Genomic DNA, 24761 nt, shown 5'->3' with positions numbered 1-24761 from the left:
GTTGAATGAACCGTGGCTTCCTGACGGACATTGTGCGTACGTGTGCGTGCGTGCGTATAGAGTGACAGTGACGAACATTGGATCACTTCCGTGACTCGATTTTACGAAGTAGGTCGTCGAGCATCGAATTCCACTTCTGTCTACCCTAATGAGATTCGTGGAATTAAAAGTAACATGCGAGATCTGGATTCCGAGTAAAGTAGGTTTAGGCCATGCGCTCGCGCGTTCGTCTCGCTTTTACTCTCTCGAGTCCTCGCGTGCCTGCCGTTATCGTCAGCATCGTCATCTTCATTGCGTCGCCTTGCTGATTCTCGGAAGACGAACGACTGGATGGCAGCGGTAGCGAGTGCAACTCGGTGGTGCCGAAGAAGCGGCGCCGTCGCGACCACGGCACCGATCATCATCACCATCACCATCATCATCATCAGCAAGTGACAGTTTACGACGAGTATCCGGCGTCGCCAAGGTCCTCCAGGTCTACCGCCTCTTCTAGATCGAGCTCGCTGCTGCAGTTCGAATCCTTGGAGAGGACCTGCGCTACCCTGTCACCTTCGAGCTACAGCTTCGACTCCCTGGAGTATTCGAACCGGTCGAATACCTCTCACCCGGAGAATGATTCGCCCGATAGCTTGGAACAGGACTACGATAGGCTGCTACCGAACGGTTTCGCCAGCACATTGGCGGACCATTTTCCGAGGATCAGACCCTATCGCAGCTTCGAAAGCCTGGACACGTGTCAGAAGGACGAGGGCTTCGGCCAAGCGTCCATGTCGAATGGTTTTGCGCCTCTGTACCTGAAGAGGGGTGCTGATCTGTCGAATATTAGGAAAAACCAACGTCCAAGGTAAGCTACATGCTTCTTACGTTAAATCCCTAACGAATAAAGAACACATTGGAAAATTTCTACTTGACCTTAAAAATATATTGCGGTTTTTACGTGTCAAAAGTTACTTAACACTTTTCACAATTTCAACAAAGACACAATTGATAATAGAACCGTACATGTTCTTTTTTTGTTCATGAACTTTTGATTAAATTATTTTCGAACTATTTTCCCTGTTTGTGTGTGCAATTGTTCAAACGTAACGTTAGTTAGTTCACCCGCGTTGCAATTCCGACAGACGCTACCAAGGCTTTTGTTTGTTATTCTTGGCATACATGCACACGTCGTTTAACACGCCCGCCTATTTTTGCACGCGTCGTTAGAATAGAGATACCCGACTATTGTAATCAAGCATTGTTTCCCGAATTAGTTTGCGAGGATTTGCGGTAAGTGCATTTCTGCGTTTCGCAGACATTTCCATGAGATAAACATTCTCTTCATATTCCTTTGTCAGCGAAATATTTGTTTATATTTTTTTAGATCACTTTTATCCTACATCTCTAATTTTCTCGTTTAATCTGTCATTGAATACATTAAACGAAATGTTAAAAATTAATTAATAATCAATACGGTTAATATGATTTTACCAAATGAAAATAACATATCCGTATAATATAATTAATTTTTTATAATTGAAATGACAAGAATAAATAATTGATTTCTCTAGTCTCAGAATGAAAGGGTTAAACAATGTATGTGAATTTGTACGTTCAACATCCGTTCGTGCTGGGTGTTAAACGCTTCTTGGTTTTCTTGGCACTCGTATGCCGAATTCCCCTTCGCGTGACGATCGTTTTACGGCCAAGTTAAATGCAATCGCGACCCTGAGGAAGACCACCTTGACTTTACTGCCGATATTATAAACGTTTGAAGCACAAACGCATTATCGAATCGCCAGATCACTGCTTGATTCTTAAGTGCGCAATGCGCATTTTGCATACGCATTCTTTAAGAATGCAGCTCTATTTTTAGAAGGACCCACATTACAAGATGCAAAATTTTTGATAAACGCTCAATACTTATAACATTAAATTCCATATTTCGTCATTTTTATTGAACGAATAGAAAAATAGAAATAAGACAAAGTTTCCAATGTATTTCGACAATGTTCGTCTACACGATACAGAGACTTTTGGCACGAGGACGAGGAATATGAAGATGACGACGACGACGACGACGACGAGGAAGACGAATACGATTTCGAGGAGTACGAACGAAGTCGAACTCACACCGATTCCCGGTTGACGACCGGTTTTGAGGATCGGCTGCTGTACGGCGAGTCCGGCAAGTACGCGACGTCCTTGGATTATCGAAACACGATCGATCTGCGGGAGATCGGCGTGGAGACGAAGAGAGACGCTCTTTTGGAGCTCAAGTCCGGCCAGAAGACGGCTAGGTTAAATATAGCCGGCGGCGGCGGTGGCGGCGGCGGCAGCGGCAGCGGCGGCGGCGCGGAACATCATCACCACCACCATCATCATCATCATCATCATCAGCATCCGCAACAGCAGTATCCGCAACAGCAGCAGCAGCAGCAGCAGCAGCAGCAGCAACAGCAGCAGCAGTACCAACAACAGCAGTACGATCAACACGATCACCATCACCACCACCACCGTCGTCGCCGCCAACAGCAACATCAAGGGTGGAGCGACGAGGAGCGCTTTAATTTTAGATTCACGGACAAGTCGCAGAGCGCGCCCAGTCTGCTCGACGGTGGTGAGGAGTCAGTACGCAGCGGCCTAAGCTCGCCGTCTCGTCTTCGCATCTCGAGGACGACCTCCTACGTGTCGACGTCCTCTCTCTTCGAAAATTACACGCGGGTGGCCAGCGTGCCGGTGGACTTGAATCTCTGCGGCGTCGTCGCTGTGTGCGACGACGAGATGAACGGTCGCGAAATGGCGGAGACCGCGTCCGGCGACGAGGCCGCGACCCTGAAGAGCTCGCGAGATGATACGAGCCTGAGCGAGAACGATGAAACGCAAGCGGGAACAAAGGTCGTCTTGACCAGCTCGGTCAGGACGCAACCGGCTCAGGGCACGCTCATGGACGACACTATGGAGGCGAAACGCGAGAAGGAAAACGAAGAACGAACGAAGGTCGAACACGCGAGCGAGACGCAGCAGACGCGCGACAAGCAAGCGAAGACTACGTCAACGGTGAAGACTCAAGATCGCTCCAATTGCGTTTTAGACATAGCGATGGTGACGGAGAACGACCTCGACGAAGCTATCAAGCAATTTAAACGCGAGGTGGAGGAAGCGACGGCTTCCGGAGTGGCGAACGCCGCCATTTTGGCGATGGAGACGATTCAACGAACGCCGTCCGGTCGAGTGAAAAGTCGAAGAGTGAAGAACAACGCCAGTTACGAGCTGGCCCAGCAACTCGAGGTGGACGAGAAAAATTTTCAAAGGAAATTCAAAGATAACGACGAGGAGCGCGACGGAGCTAGCTCCCCTGGGAAGAAACGGATGATGAACAATGCCAGTTACGAACTGGCACAGCAGTGTGACTACATCAAAGCGTTACAGAGTTCAAGATCGGCGTTCCAACGAATGGACGCGTGCGACGAATTGGAGGAAGGTACATCCGGACGCTCCTCCAAGCTAAATGTCGCCGACGTGATGCGCCAAATGGGCTCCGACGCGAACGTTAGCGAGAACTCCAGGCCTGGGAAGGAGCCGCAGAACGACTCGTTCTTCGGTCAGATAAAAAAAAACTCGGATCCATTTTTGGCCTGTGGCGATGTTAGGGCGATGAGCCCCCGATTGCTAGACGACGAGGTAGATTATCCCTGCTTGGAAACCAAACCCATAGGAGCATCCTGCTTGGAAAATAGGGTCGTTTTGCGTGAGAAGATCGAATTGGAGATGCCAAATCAGTTAAAAAGTGTCCTCGAAAATTCTTCGGCAGTGTCCTCCCATCACGTCGACGAAGAATCATCCGACGAACGAAACGAGGGAGAGACTGGAGACGTAAAGAAGAGCTTCATCGGTGAGTTTTATCCGGAACGAGCGGCACAGCTTCCTCAGGCGGACGAGAGCAGGGTTCAAGAGTGGAGTATGAACGCGGAGAGCGCGTTGTCGAATCGGGACCACGAAGATCGCTCTCAGAGTCCTGGCTCGAACGATCGAGGCGCCAGCGAACGTCTGTGGAGGGTCGTGATCGAGAAGCAAGCGACAGCGAAGAAGGAAGAGAAGGAGGAAGAGAAGAGGGACGGTATGGAGGCGGTGGAAAAGGAGGTAGAAGAGGAGGGACACAGTGTCCGCGGTGTTGGCTCCGAGTCCCCACCCGACGATGCGGGTTCACTCGGTGAACGTAGTAGTGGGAAGCCCGCGGTGGCCGTGGCGGCAGTTGATACGAATCATCGCGGTGGTGATCGCGACAAACGCCAAGGCGACGAGCAACAACGCGCGCCGAGCGTTAACAAGCAGGACGCGAGCGTCGTCATAGCGGACGCGAAACTGTCGTCGTTCGTTGCCCCAAAGCGAGAGCCCGCCAAGACTCACGCGGTGTCTTCGATCTCCTTACCGTCCTCGTCCTCCGCCGCCATGAAGAACGAGGAAAGAAAGAAGGGCGGTCTGGGCGGCTTTCTGCAGAGGTTCTCCAGGCTGAGGTTCAGCGGTAGAACGAAAGTGCCGCGTTCGGAAGCGCATAAGAAGAGTACCGAGTCGACGACGAGAACGCAGGAGGAGCAACAGTCGGCCACCGCCAAGAAGAAGGAGCCGGACTACATCATCATACCGTTGCATCCACCCGAGGAGGAGAGAAGACGCCAGCAGGAGGTCGTTACTCTCGAGGAGGCCGCCAGGAGGAACAATGTGGACATTCAGAGAAGCGTCTCTAGTGTCAGGTAAGTCGTAAAAATTAACTGGAAATGTACTCGTGGACGCGTCCCGTTAGACATTTGTTGATTTTGCATCGTTGAAAAAGAAGTGTCAGTGAGAATAATTATTATTGATACAATTTCCAAATAATCGAAAATTGCGGTTTGTCGCAAAATTGTTGCTAGACTTATCCCCCCCCCCAAATTTTTTTTAATAAATGAGTTGACGACAAATGTACATTCTTGACGCTGAATATCTTAGTACTTTGTCGTGCCTCTAGGATATTCAAGAGCAACAAGTTGTTGATTGCGCAGCATATAAATATGAAGAAATCTTGAACAGCTTACATGTTATCGAGATTTTTCTATCGTTTTATCAACGACAATGCATTTTTACATGATTCACGATCGTTCGTTATGTGCAAGGTTCAGTAAGATAATAAATTTTTTTAATTAAATTCTTTAAGTTAAAGTTGATGACACATAAAATTAATTTAGTTACGTTAAAAATTATACGAATAAAAAATGAACTTAGTTGAAGTTACGTTAAGATTAAATTAACTTTAGGTTAATTTTGGTTAAAATAAAAATTAATTTTGAAAATCATTATTTATATAAAATTAGAATATAGTATTTTTTTTAAATTCCATTATTTTAAATAACAAAACAATTATAGTATAAATTATCAAACAAATTTTTTCTTTTACTTATAATTTAAGTTTATATAAAGTAAAAGAGAAATATTGTTTTTTATGTAATATACGTGTATTCTTTTACAATTTTTACATTTTATGGTTAAATTATTAAAAATATGATTTTACGTATATAATTTAAAATATAATCTTATATATTATGATAAAATATAATCTCCTAAGTCATCAACCAATATTTATCATTATTAAAGTAATTATTCAATTTTAATAAGAGCATTATTTCAAAATGATCACTTAACTTTTCTCCTAAGTCATCAACCAATATTTGTACCAATAGTAAACCACCTGCACTACATATTCGTTCTACACGTGCTGAGGATAGAATCCGATATATTATGCTGTCATTTGTACAGACAAAAAAAAATTAACGTAGAAAAAAGTTAATAAAAGTTAAGTTTAAAAATAACTAGTTAAAGTTAAAAATTAATGCATAAAATTAACTTAAAATTAAGTTAAAAGTTATTAACTTTTTGTTTAACTTTTAACTTTTTAACTAGTTACTATCCAAGCCTGATTATGTGATAAATGAATCCATAATTAAAGTTTCAAATGCGTAGGGTATCGATCTCGAACTGAATTTATTTCAGTATTTGCATCGAAAGGATCATTGTAAATCATGTGTTTCGCTATCTTCGATCGTGTTTACTATCTAAGCTATCTCCAGTCGACAGCGTCGTGTATTATCTTTTCTTTTTACTGCATTTTTGCAACTTAGCTTATTTATTTGTTAACGAGAGAAAATCACTTTGATACATTGGGCATTCATAATGCTCCTTTCTATATATCTTTGATGTAATTTTATTTAATCCCGTCGCTTCGAGTGCCGTCCCACGCTAGCGTTAGAAAACCGCTTCATTCACAGTTTTGTTTAATTCCACTTTCATCTCGTCCCACACCGCCATCGCTCGTCTGTCGCAATCGCTCGTCGGCATGTTTGTTTCCTTCCCTTCCCCCTCCCCCCCCCTCTCTCTCTTTCTCTCTTAAGGAGAGGACTGTGTGTGCTCGGTCCGCGTCTAATTCCATTCTAAATCAGACTTCAGACGCTTTTACACTTCACTGAACGATGTAATTTTATTCTCGTATCCATCATTTCTGTTGTCTCTCGTCGGTAATCGGGCGCGCTGTCCCGGTTCTGTCTGCGGCAGCGGCGGCGGCGGAAACCAGTTCGGTTCTCTTAATTAAATTTAACTCTCACCCCGCGTCTCGCCACGTCATTCTCGTGTAATGCGACCTAATTGCATTTTATAACACGACCCTTCTTTCCCGTCTCCCTGTCAACCGCTTTTATTTCATATTTCTTGCCTTCCGTGTCTCGCTTTCGGCGCATCTCCCTCTGATTTTGCCCGCCGATCTGATTTCTTTTAATATAGAAAACAAGGCAATCGAAATTTCAATTAAAAACAATTTTAATTAATTGGCGAGCAATTAAGATCTTCGCGAATAACCACATATAATAATAATAATAATTTCGATCGATAGATCATTCGTAATTTCTTCTCCCGGCGCAGCCGCGAGTATTTTTATTGGCCCCTCCGCGTCCTTCTGAGAACTACGTATCTGATCCCTCCTCCCTCTTTAACAAACGTTTGCTTTATCGCATTAGATTTCGCCGAAGCAGCGTCTTTCGTTTTGATTCGTGCTGCATCGAAAAAGTTTCATCGAGAAGAAAAAGGAGAATGGGGGGAGGCTTCTGTTTTCCAAGCGAAACAACTTCGCCGCCTTTTCGCTGACATGTTAAATGAATTTCTGATCCGCGCGCAAAATACGAGCGTTGAACGTTCCATTACATTGCATAGAAGGTTCTCGAAAAATTATTTCTTTTTTCAAATTATGATAATTCTTCTAAATTCCTTTCGCGCACTTCTTTGTCAATAGCTTCTCTCGCGCCAACAATCGAATGAATATTGATAAATCCATAAATTGAGATATTCGATTTGTAACCCCTTTTCATCCTGTCAACAATCGGCTTCCTCAAGCGCTACAAGCGGACAACTTTTATTTATTAGCTTACCAATGATTTATATAAAGGTTGCGGCCATTTCTGATTTACGACATCTCTTTTTCATGGGCTTGCATAACGGCCTGCCAATTCGGATTTTATTTCTTCGCTCTTGTACGTGACATATACTTCGGCAAAGGATTATCTCATTGCCACCATGCCACACGCCGGAGATTTTTGGCGGCTGCATTTCTCGGTTTGTTTGACGAAATGTTAAACAGAACGCGGCCGATATCCCACGCTCGTTCGCTCGCGTTTGGATGCTGTGAATCATCGTCGTAAGCTGCGAGATGTAATTTAGGAAGCCGCCGCCGCCGCCACCGCCATTCGAGCTTTCGCAAGCGGAGCTGGAGTCTGCGAGTCGGACTTCCCTGGCGAGGATGTGGCATATAATTGGCGTTGGTTATGCAAGAGCATGCAAAATATCGCGCGCGACGTCCAGTTCCAGAAAACGTAATTCGCCAGCATCCGGCGGCTCGATAACAAAGGCAATTTATATGATCAAAGCACTCGTTTTTTATTCGTAATTGTTCATGCATCGCGCAATTAAATTTGACAGGAATTACGTCGCCGTTTAATTACTTCTTCGTCCAATTTCTTTTTCTTTTTTCTATTGCAATTTCGAAAGCAGTCTCTTTTCGATAAAGAAAATGCAAGACAGCCTCATTTCTCTTGGTTTCGTTTTTTTCTTTCTTTTCTTCCCTTTGATTTCTCAACCGTAAAATCTTTCAGCGTGTTTAACGATAATGGCAAAGGCATTTCGCTAACCCCGCTATCTCGACTTAGTGCGACGCAAATCTCGAGACTCGCTCGAACGTCTCTTACCGCAGTTAAATATACACCTTGCGCACGTGTGTAGGTGTAGTGCCGGTCGGAGAGGCGCCTCGTATTAATTTTATTTCATGCATTCCGGTTCGAGAGAGTCCGGAAGTCGCGTTCGAGAGACGGGTTCAACGTCACTTTCGGAACTCCCATAATCGCGGGGTTTCTGTCCTCCGCTCCGTGGACTTTTTGCCCCCCTTTCTTCGCCGTCTTCGCCGTCGCGTAAAAGGACCAGCAGTGTTCTCCGGTTCCGTCTCTTATCTTCGTCTCGTCTCTCTTTCTCTTTTTTTTTTTTTGCGTACGCCTATTTTGCCCTGCCCCCTTTATTCCGCCTCGAAAACGCAACAAACGCCACCATTTAGCCGGCTCTTTAACGACGGCGCAATTAAGCTCCTCGCTCCCGCGCTCATTCCAGCGCGATTTCCAGCTGCGTTCCATCGTCGTCGTCGTCGTCGTCGCCGGGACGTCGAGTTATTATACGTCGTATCGCAAGGCCCCATCTCGCGCAGATTAAATCCGCTAAACCCGGCAATTTGTAAAATGTATATTTTCGAGAGATACTATCTCAATCTTATTAATACACTAATTAATGTCGATAAATACGCGACGTCTTGTATATAATTTTCTCTCTCGAACTGTTTTCATCGCCCGCTTGTCCACGTTGATATTCGTTAAACATTCGTTACTTCGGCTTCGGTTCGTTGGCGTCGACATTCGCCGAAATAAGAAAAATATTTAGGTACCGCTCGGAGCTCGCGGTTCTCAGCTCGTTTTCAACTCGAGGGAAATTTCCCCTGAAATCCGTCGCTGTTTTGACGATCGATCGTATACTAATTTTAGAGACCGATGATTCCCCATCGCGTTTATAAACATGATCTCACGCAATGCGGCGATAATAAAACCGACTGCCATGCCACGCCGCGTCGCGTCGTAACGCGTCGCTGGATCACGTGCGAGGTTTCCGCATCGTAATTTTATTTGCGTCGACGCGCTTTGCGCTCGGCTTCCCTAAACATTTATAATTCTTATTGTTAGTGAGCCTCGACGGTATAATTAATTTCTCCGGATGCGTCGCAGTTAGGACGACCAATTTTGGGCACTCTTTGTACTGTACACTGCATGTACACTCGGAAAAGAGATTTGTTTTACGTATTAAACTAAAATATTTACTTTAATACGTTCAACTAATTGTTAGCAATGAGTTGATTCAACAATTATTTAGTTGCAAAAGAGATATAGTTTATTCAGGTCAACCATTAATTATTTTTAATCAAGAAGATTAACTAAACCAACTCCATGTTTAATTGAACGTGTGACACTAAATATTTTAGTTTTTCGACAAATTTCTTTTTAACAGGGCTGGGTAGTAACTAGTTAAAAAGTTAAAAGTTAATAACTTCTGACTTAACTTAGTTAATTTTTAAAGATTTAATTTTTTAACTTTAACTAATTACTTTTGAAACACATTAACTTGAATTCATTAACTTTCTTTCCCAAGTTAAAAATTTATCTACGTACAAGAAAAAATTGTAAGAGAAAAATGCATTTCCATACAAAAAAATAAGATCTCTTCGTTATATTATACAAACTTAATTTACAAATAAAATATTAAGTTTATTTGTTGATCTGCATATTATAATTGTTTTGCGTAATTTAACTTTAAAAAAATACGTCTTTGTAATTTAATAATGAATAATGTTTTTCAAAATTAATTTCTAATTTAACTCAAGTTAATTATTCTTGTAACTAATTCGTTTTTTGTTCATGTAACTTTTAACGTAACTAAATTAATTTTATAAACCATTAACTTTAATTTAATTTAGCTTAAAAAAAATATATTAACTTATCCAAACCTGCTTTTTAACTAGGTACTTTGTTTAACTTAGGTACTTTGTGACGTATCCGAGATAATTTAACTCGCAACAACTCGTTAATCAACGCATAATCGAGAATCATCCTTCCAAACGAGCATACTGAAACGAACTTGGTTGCCGAGTACTCTGCAATCGCGTAAACTCGCGGTCAAAGATCATCGGCCGTAATAGATTACAGCTCTCTGACAGCTTCACAACAGATTGCTGCTCCGTACTCATTCGTAATGTAACGAGGTCTCGAGGAGCTCGGAATAGTAGCCCGGCTGTATCCCAGCCTTCTTTTCTAGGAGGCTGTGTGCTCATGGCGGATAGAAAGTGTCTTATTAATGACTGTCCTCCCTGCGCCGGGGTATATATATATAGTCGTGTCTTTATCGATATGACATATGTTCGCCTCTAGGAAACATAATAAAGCGACCACTGTCTCTCGCGCGAATCCGGACCATGCGGATCGGAAGTTGAAAAGCGAAAGTCGCTGTAATTTATTTCGTGTAAGTCGTCGTAATCACAACGATCTTTAATTCGAGCGATTAAAAGGAGCAGCCGCGATAGTCAACCGCGCAACGTGTGTGCCTCTCATTGACACTTTAATAACACGGAGGATAATTTGTTGGTACAAATTTATTGCGATTAGCTTTCCATTAATTTTTCATAATGCCCGAGCGAGATAATCGTGATGTATCGGCTATCGTCAGTAGAAATTGTATTAAGGGGTACTCGTCGTAGGCGCAGGGGTTAATACTCCCGATTTCGGTCAAGGGGATGACAAAAAAAGAGAGCGCATCACTCAGCCGCCAACTGCCCGCTATCGAAAACCAATGACGTTGCGACAGCGTGAAATACGCTTGGACGCTAATTTCCAATTACCGCATATATCGCAATAGCGTCGCGTGCGGAACAAAAACTGTCGACGCTCTCGTTCGGTATCAGTAATCCGGCCTCATAAAGCTTCACGCAGACGCGACGGGATCAAAACTATACGACGTTATTGCGTACGAGCCTCGCGTAACGTGACTTGCTTCCAACGTGGTCGGATAATACGTCAGCTTAATGAAGCAATTATCCTCCGCGAGCCGCGATAAAGTACGAAAAAAGTGTCTTTAATTGCAACGAACGAGTAAGTTATGAATAAAGAAAGGGATCTTTGTTCTCCCGCTGTACGCGAAATTCAAGAGTCGAAGGCGGGAAATATGCGGAACGCGTTGTTCAGCTGAAATTTATGGATTTTCATTAGGAATTAATTATCGCAAAGTTGCAACGTGTAACGTCCATCAGCGCGTTCCCCCACCTCAAAGGTGCGCGCATCAGGGTCACTCTTAAAACTCTGATGTAATCCACCGATATCCAATTATCCCGTGGAACGTCGCGCGCCGTCGATGTAACGCGCGCGGCGCTGTACAAGATCAGTCGGATTCGCTGACGGGTTCGGTTCAGCCGTGAGAGCGTGCCGTCTCATCCTTTCGCTCTTCAGTCCCTATTACACCTAGATATTGGCGATGTCCTGGTCGTGGCGCGGCGAGATTTCCAATCGGCGGTTCGTATCACAAGATCAAATCACCCGCGTTATCTCCAACGTCTGCTCGATCACCTCCTTCACCACCACCGATCAAGTCGACTGAGCCTGAAGAGAGTGTCCGTGTCTGTTCGTTGTTTCAGCAGCAACGGGAGGGCACCAGTGTCCAGCAAGCCGCCCCTGCCGCCGCAACCGCCGCGCGTCGCCGCTCTGGGAACGTCGACTCGAGCGTCGGCGTCGGCGTCGACGTCGACGTCGGCGTCGCGCCGACGCGCCGCCACGGACCTTGGTAACCCGGCGGCGATCGAGATGGCGAAGGCCCGCGCGATGCAGGCCGCCCAGGAGCGCCCGGTCGGCCTACTGGAGACCGACCTCGACGAGGCGGTGATCAACAACACGAGCAGCTACAACGGCACGACGTACACCGCTGGTGCAAACGCCGTCTCCGCTGCCGCCGCAGCTACCGCCACCGCCGCCGCCGCCGCTGCCGCCGCCGCCGCCGCCGCCGCCGCTGCCGCCGCCGGCGCCGGTGGTAAGAAGACCCGCAGCCTGCTCGACCTCAACCACACCTCGGCGGCGGCGCCGCGGCCGCGGCCCGAGCACGCCCTCCACGTACCCCAGTCGCCCGTCGGCGCTACGCACAGGAGCCCCCGCGACGACGTCGCGTCCGCCGCAACGTCCGCCATCCACCAGCGGCCCCACAAGTCCATGGAGTTCCTCCTCGACAAGGAGAACCTGCATTTCGTCAAGGTGAGTGGTCCCGCTGGCGCGATATTTGTCACCTGTAAACGCGGTTTATCCGTATCGTCGTGCGATTCGACGTGGACCAGCCGTAGAACCGCGCGCCGAAGTTCCAAGTCGAGATCTCGTCGTCACCGTCAACGTGGGCTCGCGTCGCGTAGAGAGATCTCGTTGCGCGAGATCGATCGCGCGCGAGGCTGACAAGTTGGATGGAATGCACCTCTATTAGAGATTACCCCGACAAGCGGAACCTCTGTTCCGTGATAAATCGAGTCATGCTTGCGTTGCAAAATCGGTGGCGCGTGATATTGGGAAAGGGGACGTTCCAGCATAGGTAGAACTATTCATAATTTGCCAAGTTCCGTTGCATCTCGATAATCGACGGGTATTGCGACAGCGTTACGAAATCGCAAATGATTATCGAATGTTCCTCTTCAGCCGGACGACGATCAATCCCCGATTGAGATAATGGATTAATGAGTTTACGCCTTACGAGGACGTTGAAGAACCGTTTAGAGCACGTCGAAATTGATCGGGGAAAAAAAAAAATTTGGGACGCTCCGTATGCATCGCACGAAGTTTAATTGGGAATGTTCCAATGCAGACGTAGACTATTTGCCGTTAATTAACACGGTTTTGATCGATACGTTAATTAACCCAAGCTACGTCCTCTTCGCGCTATCGTCGTGTCAGAAATTAGCATTCGTTTAATTAACGTCGTGTCGCATACGGATTATCGTCGTCACTCAATAGTCCAATCGACTTATCTGATATAAATTCTCTTCCGCGATGTAAGAATATTTAAGACGCGCACGTACTACACTCACACGTGGCGTGATAAGCGACTCGGATTGCGACTCTTTCGGAAAATTAAATTAGAGGGAGAGAGAGAGGCCTCTTTTCTCGGGAAATTTTGAATCAAATATCGTAAACTTTCTTTTAACAACGGGAAAAAAGATGAGTTTGATTTGAATTAGCGAAAGCACAAATGCAAGTCAAATTATATGTTTCGAGACTCCTCCAATCTCTTACTTTGAATGCGTTTCGTTTGTGATCCTCATTTACATCTCAAGAACGCCCTAGCGAGCGTCTTCGCAGGTAAATCGCTGTAATCGCGTTCTGGTAACCGTCGCTCTAATCTCACCGTCGATACCGCCAGCCGCAAGGGTGTCCCCCGTATCGACAGGCTGACTAAATTAGGTCTCGCCGGATGAACTCCTTTTTAGCCAGCGACAAATCCCACCGATACACCTTCTGATTCTGCTTCCTCTCTCGGCGGCTTGTCGTCTAGGTATATCGTGGAGCGAGGATCGATAGAGGCTCCTTCCGCGACAAGGTGCGACGATGAGTGTCGCAGAGTCTTTCTTCCGCATTGGCGTATTTTCACGTGGGCTTCGCCATGGGAGCGATTTCGTCATGGAATCTCCCCTCTGTTATCAAACGTCCTTTGACTTGTCCGAATTCTTACTTAACGCGAGGAAAACCTCAGCTCCTGCTGATCGAACTTTACATGCTTGAAAAAGCCTTTAGGCTCCTTAGGGACGTCGGACTAATATAATTTCTGTAACGTCGACCTCGAATCGACTTTCTCAATCGTTTGAGCGTCGGATTTTTATTAAAAGAGAGGGAATATACGTCGATTCATGAGATATCTTTGAATGATCGCGAGGAAGTGTGTATAATTTTTTAGATACTTTTGGATAGCACGAAGTTTTCAGAGTGTTGACACTGTGTTTTCACAATGCCACGAGCTATCACGAACAATCGTCATAACTCTTGCCGGACGGAGCCTCTTTCTCCTTTTGTCCTGCTTTCTCCTCGGTGTGCTTCTCGCTATAACGGCTCTGTTACATGCCCGCGAAGGATAAAGACATCGATCTCACCGCGCGCACGTTGATATAATTACTATCAATCTCCTCCTGATCTCAGGTATTGCCGAGTCATGATTCAATTAGGAGAATCGATTTTCCGTTTGTCGCCAATCACGCTGAACATACACGATTGTTCGCTCTCAACGTCATTAGCTGTTTAGACCTGATCGCAGAATTGATCTTGGACTTTCGAAATGTCTCGGTACGTGACCTAGTCGAGCGTAAAAGGAAGGTGACTTTAATAACGTTGACGGTCACGGGGTTACGCTTCACGGGACGACGGACGCACGGGCGGCTCGATGATCGGCATCGCGCATCGTGGGAGCCGCGTCGATCATTCGTTCCACTCGAGCCTCTTAAACGGACGTACGAGTAGCGAAGACCGTTGACCCTCTCTGGCTTTGGTTCACGCCCTTCCTCTTCACGCGTGCACACGTTTCGATCGGCTCGATTAACGCTAGGTGGTCCGCTATAATACGCTCCTACAGCCGAGCTGTCGGGCGCTATAGTACGGCTTCAACGTAGCTATTCCACGTATCCTCTGCCCTTGTCAAAGAAACCGCGAATGTGGACCGAGCGCAAACGAGAGTTCCTGTTATACGCACGCGAACGAAAATCTCGGAAAGAGGAGCGTGGGAAGGAAACGAGGGAAATTATGACTCCTGCGAGATTTCCTCGGATCCAACGGCGAACTAACGGAAACGTAGTATATAAAAAATCATGCTCGTTGCGTACAGAAAATTTCTAATGCGACCTCTTTTGTCGAGCAGTTGCTCGCACGCTTCTCGAAGAACCGGAAAATTATACAACCGCGTGTGCGCACGGTTTTCATTTTTTTAATCGACACACAACTGCGAGCGCGGGATATCTCTGAGATATGCGAAACGCTCGCGGTAGAGGTCCTCTTCGCCATTCTAAGAAACCAGGTTTCGCTCGCCTATTACGTCTCGTTCGATCATCGCCATCCTTTTGTTCCCTTTCTGCATTCCGTTCTTCTCTTCTGGTTCCTCTCCAGCCTGCTCTTCCAGTTTTACTTATTACGCAACGACGAGAGGAGAGGACAGGGGAAAAGGACAGGGCGCGAGCGCTTTTGAGAAGGAAGGAAGGAAGGAAGGAAGGAATTTGGTGGGGAAAAGGGGGAAGGGTAAAATCTCACGACAGGTCGATAACCTTTATGCGCATTCTTCCGGAGTCGGGGGAGAAGCTCAGCGAAGTGTCTTCTCAAAGACCACCAAAGGGGGCCACCCCGAGGAAGAAGAAGCAAAACGACGGTAGAAGCGCTTTGATCGCCACCCGCGAATATCTTTGAGGGCTGACGATGACAGGATGAGTAGGATGGCAATGATACGTGATCGTCAACTCGATGGGTCAAACGGGTGGAAGTAACATTTCCAGAAACGTAGGGAGCTTTCAGGCCGAGCGGTACGCGATATTGACCACTTGAGGAACCCTCGCGTATTGTTGCGGGATAATCGATAGCTGTTCGGATAAAAATATCATGTTAGTTCCATCGTTGTGAGATCCCTATTGCTGGAAAATCGCAATGAAGACTTGACGTATAAGAATCAAGGCTATGAAATGCCGTCAAAGACTGCAATTCCGTCAAATTGTTTAAAAATCATTTCCCGAAAGAGTTATTTTGAAATCGTGTTACCGGATATGATTCTAGATAGACTTCTTTAAACTGTTATAGATAGCTAAACAGATATACGCTTTGTAACGTACGAGTCAAAGTTGATTTTTACATCATCTTCGTTACATCGCGATTGCAGACATTTTCGACTGTCTCGGGAAAACATGTATATATACAGAGAGAGAGAGAGAGAGAGAGAGACCTCCCTCTTATACGGAAGCAGATATAACATATGCACCGCTAATTGCTGCGACGATTCGGAGGGCAAGGTGGATCAGGGAGGAAATCCCGAACACGGCCACGCGACTTTTCCGGGCTGCGCATTGTGCAAATATCGGTCCAGCGTGTCCACGGAGGCTTTAACAATGCGTCCATCCTCCCTCTCTCCCTCATCCTCCCGTGCCCTTCAGCTTCCTCCTCTCATCTCGCTTCCACCAGCGTAGTGTATTGATCGACCAACACCAACGGCAGCGGCTCGTCGTCCGTCGTCCCCGCGCGCCGCGTGCACGCGTGTATACGTGTGTGCGCACGCGTTTCTTTGTATACGTGCGTTACGCTTCGTCGTCTCGTGATACGCGCGCTCTTCCACATACGAGCGCATAAACCGATCTCTCTCATTCCGCTTCGTGCACAACGCAAGGCGAATTCAACACCGCGACGCGACCTAGCACGCGAATCTGTGCCACGTTGACCCCGCAGCCCGCGGACGAAGTCACCTCTACCCAGCTGTTATCTCGCGAGACCGTTTAGCTGAGTGTTTTTCGAGGGGCCAAAAAAGACAAGGCTGATTTTTCCTTACAAGTTCCCTCTCTGCTCGACGACTCGTGAATTTATTGAAAAATTTCTAATAGAACTCTCTCTCTCTCTCTCTCTCTCTCTCTGGCATTCGTATTATTTGAGTGATTAGGAATTTAAGAAACTTGAGAATTTTGGAACTTTGGATTTTTCCAACACGCTTTCTTAGCGAATTATTACAGCAAATGATATTTGTTTATTTTTTCCAAGAAGATTTATATTCTCGTTATACATATATGAAACGTTGAATTGTTGATTTGATATTAATTTTTTTTCTGTGCGGGCGGAATTTTTACAATTATCCATCTTGTGTTTTGAGTGTATAATACTATTCATTGTGCACAGGAAATCGTGAAAAAATTAATTATGCCATACAATTATGCTCGCGTGTCGTTCCGCGGATGATGTTGAGTTACAGACATTCGCATTATGCGAAGTATCAATCGTCGACGTAATTTCGAGCCGCGGCGTCGAAATAAGTGCCAAGAATCACGGGAGCTCTCGTATTTTTCTTTCCTATAGTGGCCGTGACATTTGCATCCGTTAAGCAGCCGTGACGTTAATGTATAAATTCTCGATTAACATTCATCGTCCGATTGTCGCACCGTCCGTCGTGCAAGGAAAAAAAAACTGTTGTTTGTTGACGCTCGAATGAAATCAATCGTCAAGTTTAATTACGCGTCACACGGGAAGCGGGAGGCATTCCCTCCCCCTCCCCCCGCCTCCCGGAAAACTGTCGAACATTTAAACGCGTTACCTCCCTTCCGCGTTTGATAATTCAATTGTCCCGTAATAATTTCGAAAACCACGGCGCGTCCGTCGTTTCGCGAGACGATGATGAATGTCGTGCGTTTTGCGCGGATACCTCCTATTAAAACAGAATTGTTCGCGAGTTCCGCGCAATTTGCACGTCATAGCGCCATTAAATTCCATCGTCGGACATTCGGTCACGAAACCGTCCAGGAAAGCTGCGTAAATTCGTGAGATTCCAGCGGTCGGAAGTGTCGTCACACCATTCGGGAGACCTCGCCGTGGATTTGTAACGCGTGCCCGATTAAACGCGTCCGATTAAAATTTTCAAAATCCCCTCGCCGCGCGACCGAGCCTACCGTCACGGAATAAGGAAGGGATTAACGGGGTCACGGTAAAGTCAATGAATCACGTGGAATCTGTTTGCATTCAATGAATATGCCGCCGCGATCGATAGTCACGCCTGGCCCGTTTGAACCGTCAGGAATCAACAATACGTAAAACTGATGCGTCCAACATCATCGTCGTTAAGGGAGCTGCGCGTTCGCGATGTTTATCGCGATTAATCAATTCCGAGGTTGATCGAGAGAAGTTAACAATACGGCAAATCGGACTTTGATCGTTCCTCAACGAATCTCTCACGCTTCTACGCTGTCCGGGGCAGTCCCCGGCAGCTCGTTGCGATTCGGGCCAGCGTTTCCGGTTCATTTTCAACGACGAGAACGTCGCGATTCGTGCCAGCAGCCGTTCGTCTCTCATCTCGTCTGGTCTGTCCCGGACACGAAATTGTGCCGCGTGTAGGCTCTCGCAAATCGATTCGAAGTCTCTCGCTGCACCTGCATGTGCGCCCGTATATCCCGCACGCTTGTACTGCAGTTGGCACGTCGCGAGATCGGGAAAGTAGTCTGCATTCCGCCGATCGAGCGCATATCGGTAGCATTATGTAAGCATCGGCGACTGTGGAATAACTTTAGAACACGGGAGAATTTCAAAGAAGGAAATATATATAAATCCATAGAGAGGACAGAAATATAATTTTTATCTTTAATCAAAGACGCGCTTACGAAATCTGTCGATGTGAAAGCTAGAGCTCGTGGGAAGCTCATGTCTTTTTACTTGTAAGGATTAAAGCGCGCTTAATGTAGTCTTTGTAACTGAAAATATTTCATAATTTTTTTAGTTTTCAACGGTAATTTCCTGTAACCTTGCAAGAGAAATATGAAGAGCGGTATTGTATTATGGAGGACTATCCAGAAGTTGACCCTTTGTTAGCTACCCCTTTGCACCGCCCTTGTCTTTGACCCACTTTAACGCCCCTATTTCGATTTGAAAGATCTTGGCATATAATAGGGGAAGCGACTCCACCGCCTCGAGAGGGGTGATTTTAATCGTCATGACAGCTGGAAAGTGGATTATTTCAATATCGATTTCCCGAAGCAAAAAAAAAAAACAATTCGACGTGAAACGAGCAAACACTTTTCTTATTAATTTTGAAATAGGAAAGCTACAAGAATCACGCGGCGAGGTGACAATTGCACATACCCTTTCGTAAGAAACGACTCTCGTAAATCTCAAGCGCAATAGCAATTAAAGCGAGGCTTTTTCGGCAGCGCGGTTATTTCTCGGAGCCGGCGAGCGGCGTTTTCGCCGATTTCGCAGAGCCGTGGCGTCGATTGCGTTAGATCGTTTAGGCGCTGGGCGGTGAAAGAAAGAGGCAGTTGCGTGAAACGCTAATACCCGCGCACGCGGCGCGTGCAGGCGAGTCCGAAGGCCGAGCGAGAATCCGCGACGTGTGGGCGCTCTTCGCGTGCCCACGTGTATCTACGATACGGGCTGTGCCACGCGCAGTGTCGTAAACACCGGGGGACCGACACGGTCCGTTCGCGATAGAAGGCAGCGTGTCTCAGAGCCACGTAATAATCGCAAGTTTTCTCACAACTTTACGTCAGGCTGGCCTCCGCCGGAATGAATGTTTCATGAGATTTATCGTTTTACGAGATTTATATCGCGCTGGAACTTGGGATTAATGGTTGCCCCCCTTTTTATACATCATACTTGTAAGTTCGATACACAAATAAAGGTCTAACGCTCCCTGATTAATCGCCGAGGTTCAAAGGTCGTGTCGAACGAGATCCGCGATCAATGAAAATGCGGGAACCTTCGGCTAGAAAGGTTGCAAAACAAAAGGGGCTGCACGTGGCTCGCGAATTCTTGCGGTCGTTCCTTTCGCGCAGTAAAATAACGACTTCCCTCCCTTCCTCCCTTTCCCCCCCCCCCGTTCCCCGTTGCACAAGGGTCCGTTCGCACGTATTTACGAGCACTTGCGTCGATGTATCTGCACGCACGCGGCGGGCATATGCGCGCCGCATGTGCGAGCCGCGCACGATATTTTAGTCAAAAGCGCATTGACACCTTTAGCAAATCTTCTCAGTTATATAAATGACAACTTACATTTGCCACAATTCAATTATAACAGCAATTTTCCCAAAGTGAAATAACGTAAAATTTAAAAACACAAGTATAGAAATAATCCCGATGATTAAGAGGTCGAGAGAGGGGGAGGGGGAAGTGGACACCTCACACATCGATTCCTCGTCTCTTAAAATAAAACGTTACTTAACTAATCCAATATTGACTTCGTGCCATTTTAAAGGTACGAAGAAACATACCTCTTTTTGCACATGCGAATTACCAATAAGTGTTATCGGTTACTTGGCCGCGCCAGCGGTCTTCATTTTCTCGGCATAGTTCGTTATCATAGTTCGTAATACACCTTCAGCCAACGCTTCTGCGATAAGGCCGGGCAGAAATTATTTAGACGATTCCGTCGCTCGCGATTTCAAAGTTCCGCGCGGCCGAGGAAAAGTTTCGCAACTTCCGTCGTATCGGTGTGGGTGGGTGCATTATTAAGGCCAACCTTTGAAAACAATTGCAATCGATGGTGGTATAACAATAAGTGGTAAAAGGCGAGTCTATCGCCGCTCGCTTTCCTTCTTTTCCTACGGCTATAGGACGACTATTAGGATTATATCCACGGCATTATGTCGCTCGCTATAATTTATGCACGTGTACGTATGTATGTAATTTCAACGATGGTTAATGCGATCGTCAACATGCCACAGCATAGGCTAAATGGCTAAATGGCTATAGTGCGCGTCAATAAACGAGGAGCGGTAATTATTCTCAAGTTTGCACGAAGCCGGAAAAATTGTGAAAATCTAATCGAAAGGATAGCCAGTGTGCTACTGGATTAAATTTGCTACTGAAAAATCGCTTAATTGGCATTTTATTATACCACGTCGTGACTCAACAACATGTCAATTATCGAAAATTACGTGCAAATATGACAATTGAAACATTTTCGTTGTTTTTTTCTTTTTTTTTTTTGCACGCGTAGATTTAAAAGTCGTTGCGTTTGAGAGATTTCGCGCAGAGCGACGAGTACTTTTCGACATCGTCGGAATATCGTGGGCGACGCCGGCTGTGCACTCGCGAATGCAGCGAGAACAGGATGCATCGACGCGCGATGCACATGCACTTGCAGCGAGAGAGGCGCGCGGGGTCTTTGGCCGCCTTAATGGCAGATGCACCGCGCCATCTTTGACGTGGCTTTCCCCTAATTCATGTCAATTGACGGGGACAACGCGATGACGTGGTGACGGAAAAGACGACGGCCTGTCGTAATTGAAATTAGCATTATTGCATCTCCGTGTCCCCGACACCCGAGACGCCCGTTATGCAACGCGTCCTCCGATCGCAACGCGATATCGAACCGCGATGTATTCTTTTTTTTTTCTTTTTTCTTTTTAATCGGGATAGTGCCTTCTTAATGTCACTTTGATTTCCTTCTCCGCCAAGCCCGTTCTATTTTAATCTCGTTCTATTTTTCGTCGCATCGATAGAGCTCGATTTCCAGACCCATCGTCCAACCATGTCAATCTTCGCATTATAATTTTATTAGAGGTACAAGATGGAAGGGACACGTTCAGATTTTGATAAAATTTCCAAAGGTTGCGCGATATACGTATGTTGCGGGAAGGTCGCCGGAGGGTTTCGCTACCTCGCGGGTTTCATCATTTCGGACATTTGCGGCGACTTTGGCTTATAAGAGATTTAGCGACTCACGAAATCGATTCTATGAAGCGAACGCCGCTTACCGCTTGTTCTTCCCATTCGCATTACGTAAACGCCCCTCACATTTCCGCACGCGGATCATTCCTATCCCGCTCACATGGCTCAGCCTTGGCCTCATACTCCGAAACCTGCATCACCCGCTGTCCGTTTCGCGTCCGCGGGATTGGGAAGCCGACCAAAAGCTATGGCCTCAATTTTTTGCCATCAAAAATAACTAGATATTATTCATATTCGCTTATCTTGCCGCCTCAATGAAGATTGGTTTATCGAGAAACAAAGTTTGGCAAAAAAGCATGTACATAGCGTAAACAAAAATAATGAAACACCTGGGAGACACACACACATACACACACAAGAATCGAAGAACAACTTTATTGCAGGCTAAAAATTTAACTAGATACAGATCAGAAAATAATTTACATGTTGGGCAATCAAAATAATTATTACGCCGAAGCATGATAATGCTGCTACAGTTTTGGTATTCCGACAAACAAATTAAACATTCGATGCAATTTTTTAAATAGTTCAACATGATTGTTTTCAGATCTGTATTTCAGAAAAAAATATATTTTTTTCATGCACTCGTTTCATTAATAAGAGGTTGGTCCATTTTTTTTAAATATCCACTCGGATTTTATTCTTACTTATTTGAAACAAGATAATGTAACGCTTAAATAGTCGCCAATGTAATGTTACACCTTCTTCCAGCAGAATATCTTCTAAGAGCTCTTTGGAATCTGTTTTTTTTCGTTCTGCTCTTCAAAACTGCTCACAATGACTAGATAATATTTAAATCAGGCGGTTACGTCGTCTAAGAAAAACGTTGACGTTTTGCAAAACAGAGAGCAATAGTGGAAAACAGTGTGACAAGCAGACTTCTTTTTCCAACATCTCATTTATATAATATAATCAATTTAAAGATATTCCATTAAAAAGAAAATAGTAAAACTTTCCATTGATGACTATTTGAGCATGGCATGACTTTATTCCAAACGAGAATAAAAATTTCTATTGAAGACAAATGGTAAATTAATCCTTATTAATTAAAAAAAAAAGTAGTGCATTTCACATTATTTTGTCCATCTCCTATATATTAATCATATAGAGCTCATTTCTAGATTGGGATTTCACGCTTTTTCGGTTGAATTATTTAAAAGTCTATTTTAATTGCAATTTTAACGGAAAAGCGCTCGGATTTTAATGAAACTTCGTCATTCTCGCGGGCTAGTTTTAACTTCTTCGCGAGATGATTTTAATGAACGCTGAGAATACCACTGCTTCTATCTTCGCTCGCTTCTTAAGGCGCTATTAGGGATTGGGAGTTTCAGTCGAGGAAATATTTATGAAGCGCGTCTTACCCTACGCGCGCGGATGAAAATTTAACGGTCCAAGATGTCTCGGAAAATATTTTCCTTGGGCCGATACGCGCACACGTGCGTGCACAACCGGCGAACCGCTCCCTCGCTCGATAATGAAGAGAAGACAGCCGTGGGGACGAGTGGAAGCCATTCGCTTTCTGATTTAGTCCCGTTATACTGCGCGCATGAAAATCACACGCACGTTCGTCACGTGCATCCGTTATGTGGCCGTCCGTGTCGCGCGATTAGCATTGAAGTCGAGACAATGAAAAAATATGAAGGAGCAGCTAACAGCGACAGATCGCGAAACGGGAACCGATATAGCTGTCAAAAACCTGTGGGGCAAAAATCGTCAGCGTCAATTTTATTCTAAAAACATGACATGCCTGTGCGTGATTCGTTTCATTGAATTCAACTAGTAATGCGGCGTGTGCATGGGAAAAATAATGGGAATTACGTCCCGCATACGTATTTTTAGTGATACGGTTTCAGTCTTCTCTTGGAAATTCTCTTGGAAAATAAAGTCGTGAATGAAACCAAGTATCGTTTGCAGATCGATGATTGCTCCTGACGCGTCTCAAGGGACTCGGCATCTCTATCGGCGTCGACTATAGATCGAGAAACGGTCGCGGCACGATGACGGCGACGACGGCTCACGGCGAGTTCGTTAATAGCGCGGCGTGTCGAATTTTGATCGAAAGCGCGGCGAGAAGCTACGACGAGAATCTCGTCGCGTCGACCTTCGCGCAGGTTTGTCCCTGAAACTTTCGCAGAGCAGGATTGATGTCTCGCACGATATGCTTCGCACGACAACCGCGTACTCTCTCTATGTGCCACACGTCACCGGGTGTCCGGAAACATTGCGCCTACTCGCGTCGTCAACATCGATTTCTTGCACAATGAGCGGTTTGAGAAAAATGTTTGTGGGAACTAGATTAGTTATTTATTTGTAGACCTAGCTCAAGATGGATTACTTGTGATATCCATCAGCATTCAAGTTCAAGGATGAAGATCCTAATTATTGTCAGCTTTATTATTTATTTTCATTTCAAATTCTACTCTGAGAAAAAAAATTGTGGTGGCAACTATTAGGGGATAACCATATAAATTTTGTTAATAGAACTATATCGTAGTTTTGCGTACTATATAATACTATATAATATTGTAATTTATATTACAATTACTATATAATATAGTAATTAGCTCTTTTAATCATTAACTTAGTTGCAATAACTATAAAAAAATTCACTTAATTATATATAATTTCATTGACAAAATTTGTAAAATTTGATGGTTCCCTTACAGTTGGCCACACGCTACTACAATTTTTTTTCTTTCAGTACATTGTCTCTATTGTTCTCCAAAATTCAGTCAGCGACTTTTCTAATTATTAGTTTAGTCTCCGAACTTACGTGAGTAAATACGTCTTCCAATTTATCACGAGAATCCTCATAATCGCCCGTGATCAGCTGAGGAAACGTTGAAAAATATGAATGTGAATTTGTCGTTGCAGCCGCCGGAGAATGAGCTGCAGAAAGTGGGCGAGCGCGTGCCGAGCGAGCACGAGCTTAGGGTGCAACGATCGTTGCAACGGCTCAATGTGCCCGACTGGTACAAGAATTCACCCGCTGCCCGCGACGGCTTCAGGTTGAAGAGGCACTCCGACGCGTCGCAGCACGGAGGCTGGCGCGCCCTCGGCTCCAAGACCACCTCCCTATCGTCCCTCTCGTCGTCTTCCAATCGACAGCCGACCACAGGTAAGATTTCGTCTCACCTGCAACGAAATATAATTGACCATGAAAAAGAGTTTAATCTTTTAAATTCGAAAGTTTTAATAAATTAAGGAAAAGTC

At 45.4% G+C, this 24761-nt stretch overlaps 1 protein-coding gene and 1 long non-coding RNA gene across 12 annotated transcripts in view; one reads left to right on the top strand and one right to left on the bottom strand.

The window, feature by feature from the left end:
* Positions 1 to 24761, top strand: part of LOC105198735 — a 53642-nt gene that overhangs the window by 13962 nt on the left and 14919 nt on the right. For 10 of the 11 annotated variants that reach the window (XR_005576250.1, XM_039457040.1, XM_039457045.1 and 7 more), the window contains exons 4-7: positions 317 to 844; positions 2010 to 4733; positions 11771 to 12377; positions 24423 to 24666. Coding sequence is in view for 10 of the 11 variants with exons in the window: in XM_039457040.1 (XP_039312974.1) it covers positions 317 to 844; positions 2010 to 4733; positions 11771 to 12377; positions 24423 to 24666 (4103 nt within the window). In the remaining variant the exon portion in view is untranslated. The remainder of the gene's footprint in view (positions 1 to 316; positions 845 to 2009; positions 4734 to 11770; positions 12378 to 24422; positions 24667 to 24761) is intronic. The other variant, XM_039457041.1, reaches the window with a different exon arrangement.
* On the bottom strand, positions 19661 to 24528 carry LOC113004288. Its single transcript, XR_003268951.2, has 2 exons — positions 24322 to 24528; positions 19661 to 23244 (listed from the first exon to the last, which is right to left on the bottom strand). It is a non-coding gene; the product is annotated as an uncharacterized LOC113004288 (long non-coding RNA).

Source organism: Solenopsis invicta, chromosome 14, assembly GCF_016802725.1.
Source record: "Solenopsis invicta isolate M01_SB chromosome 14, UNIL_Sinv_3.0, whole genome shotgun sequence".
Classification (NCBI taxonomy): domain Eukaryota; kingdom Metazoa; phylum Arthropoda; class Insecta; order Hymenoptera; family Formicidae; genus Solenopsis; species Solenopsis invicta.
Note: the sequence above shows the minus strand (reverse complement) of the source record. Positions and strands in the feature narration are given on the sequence as shown.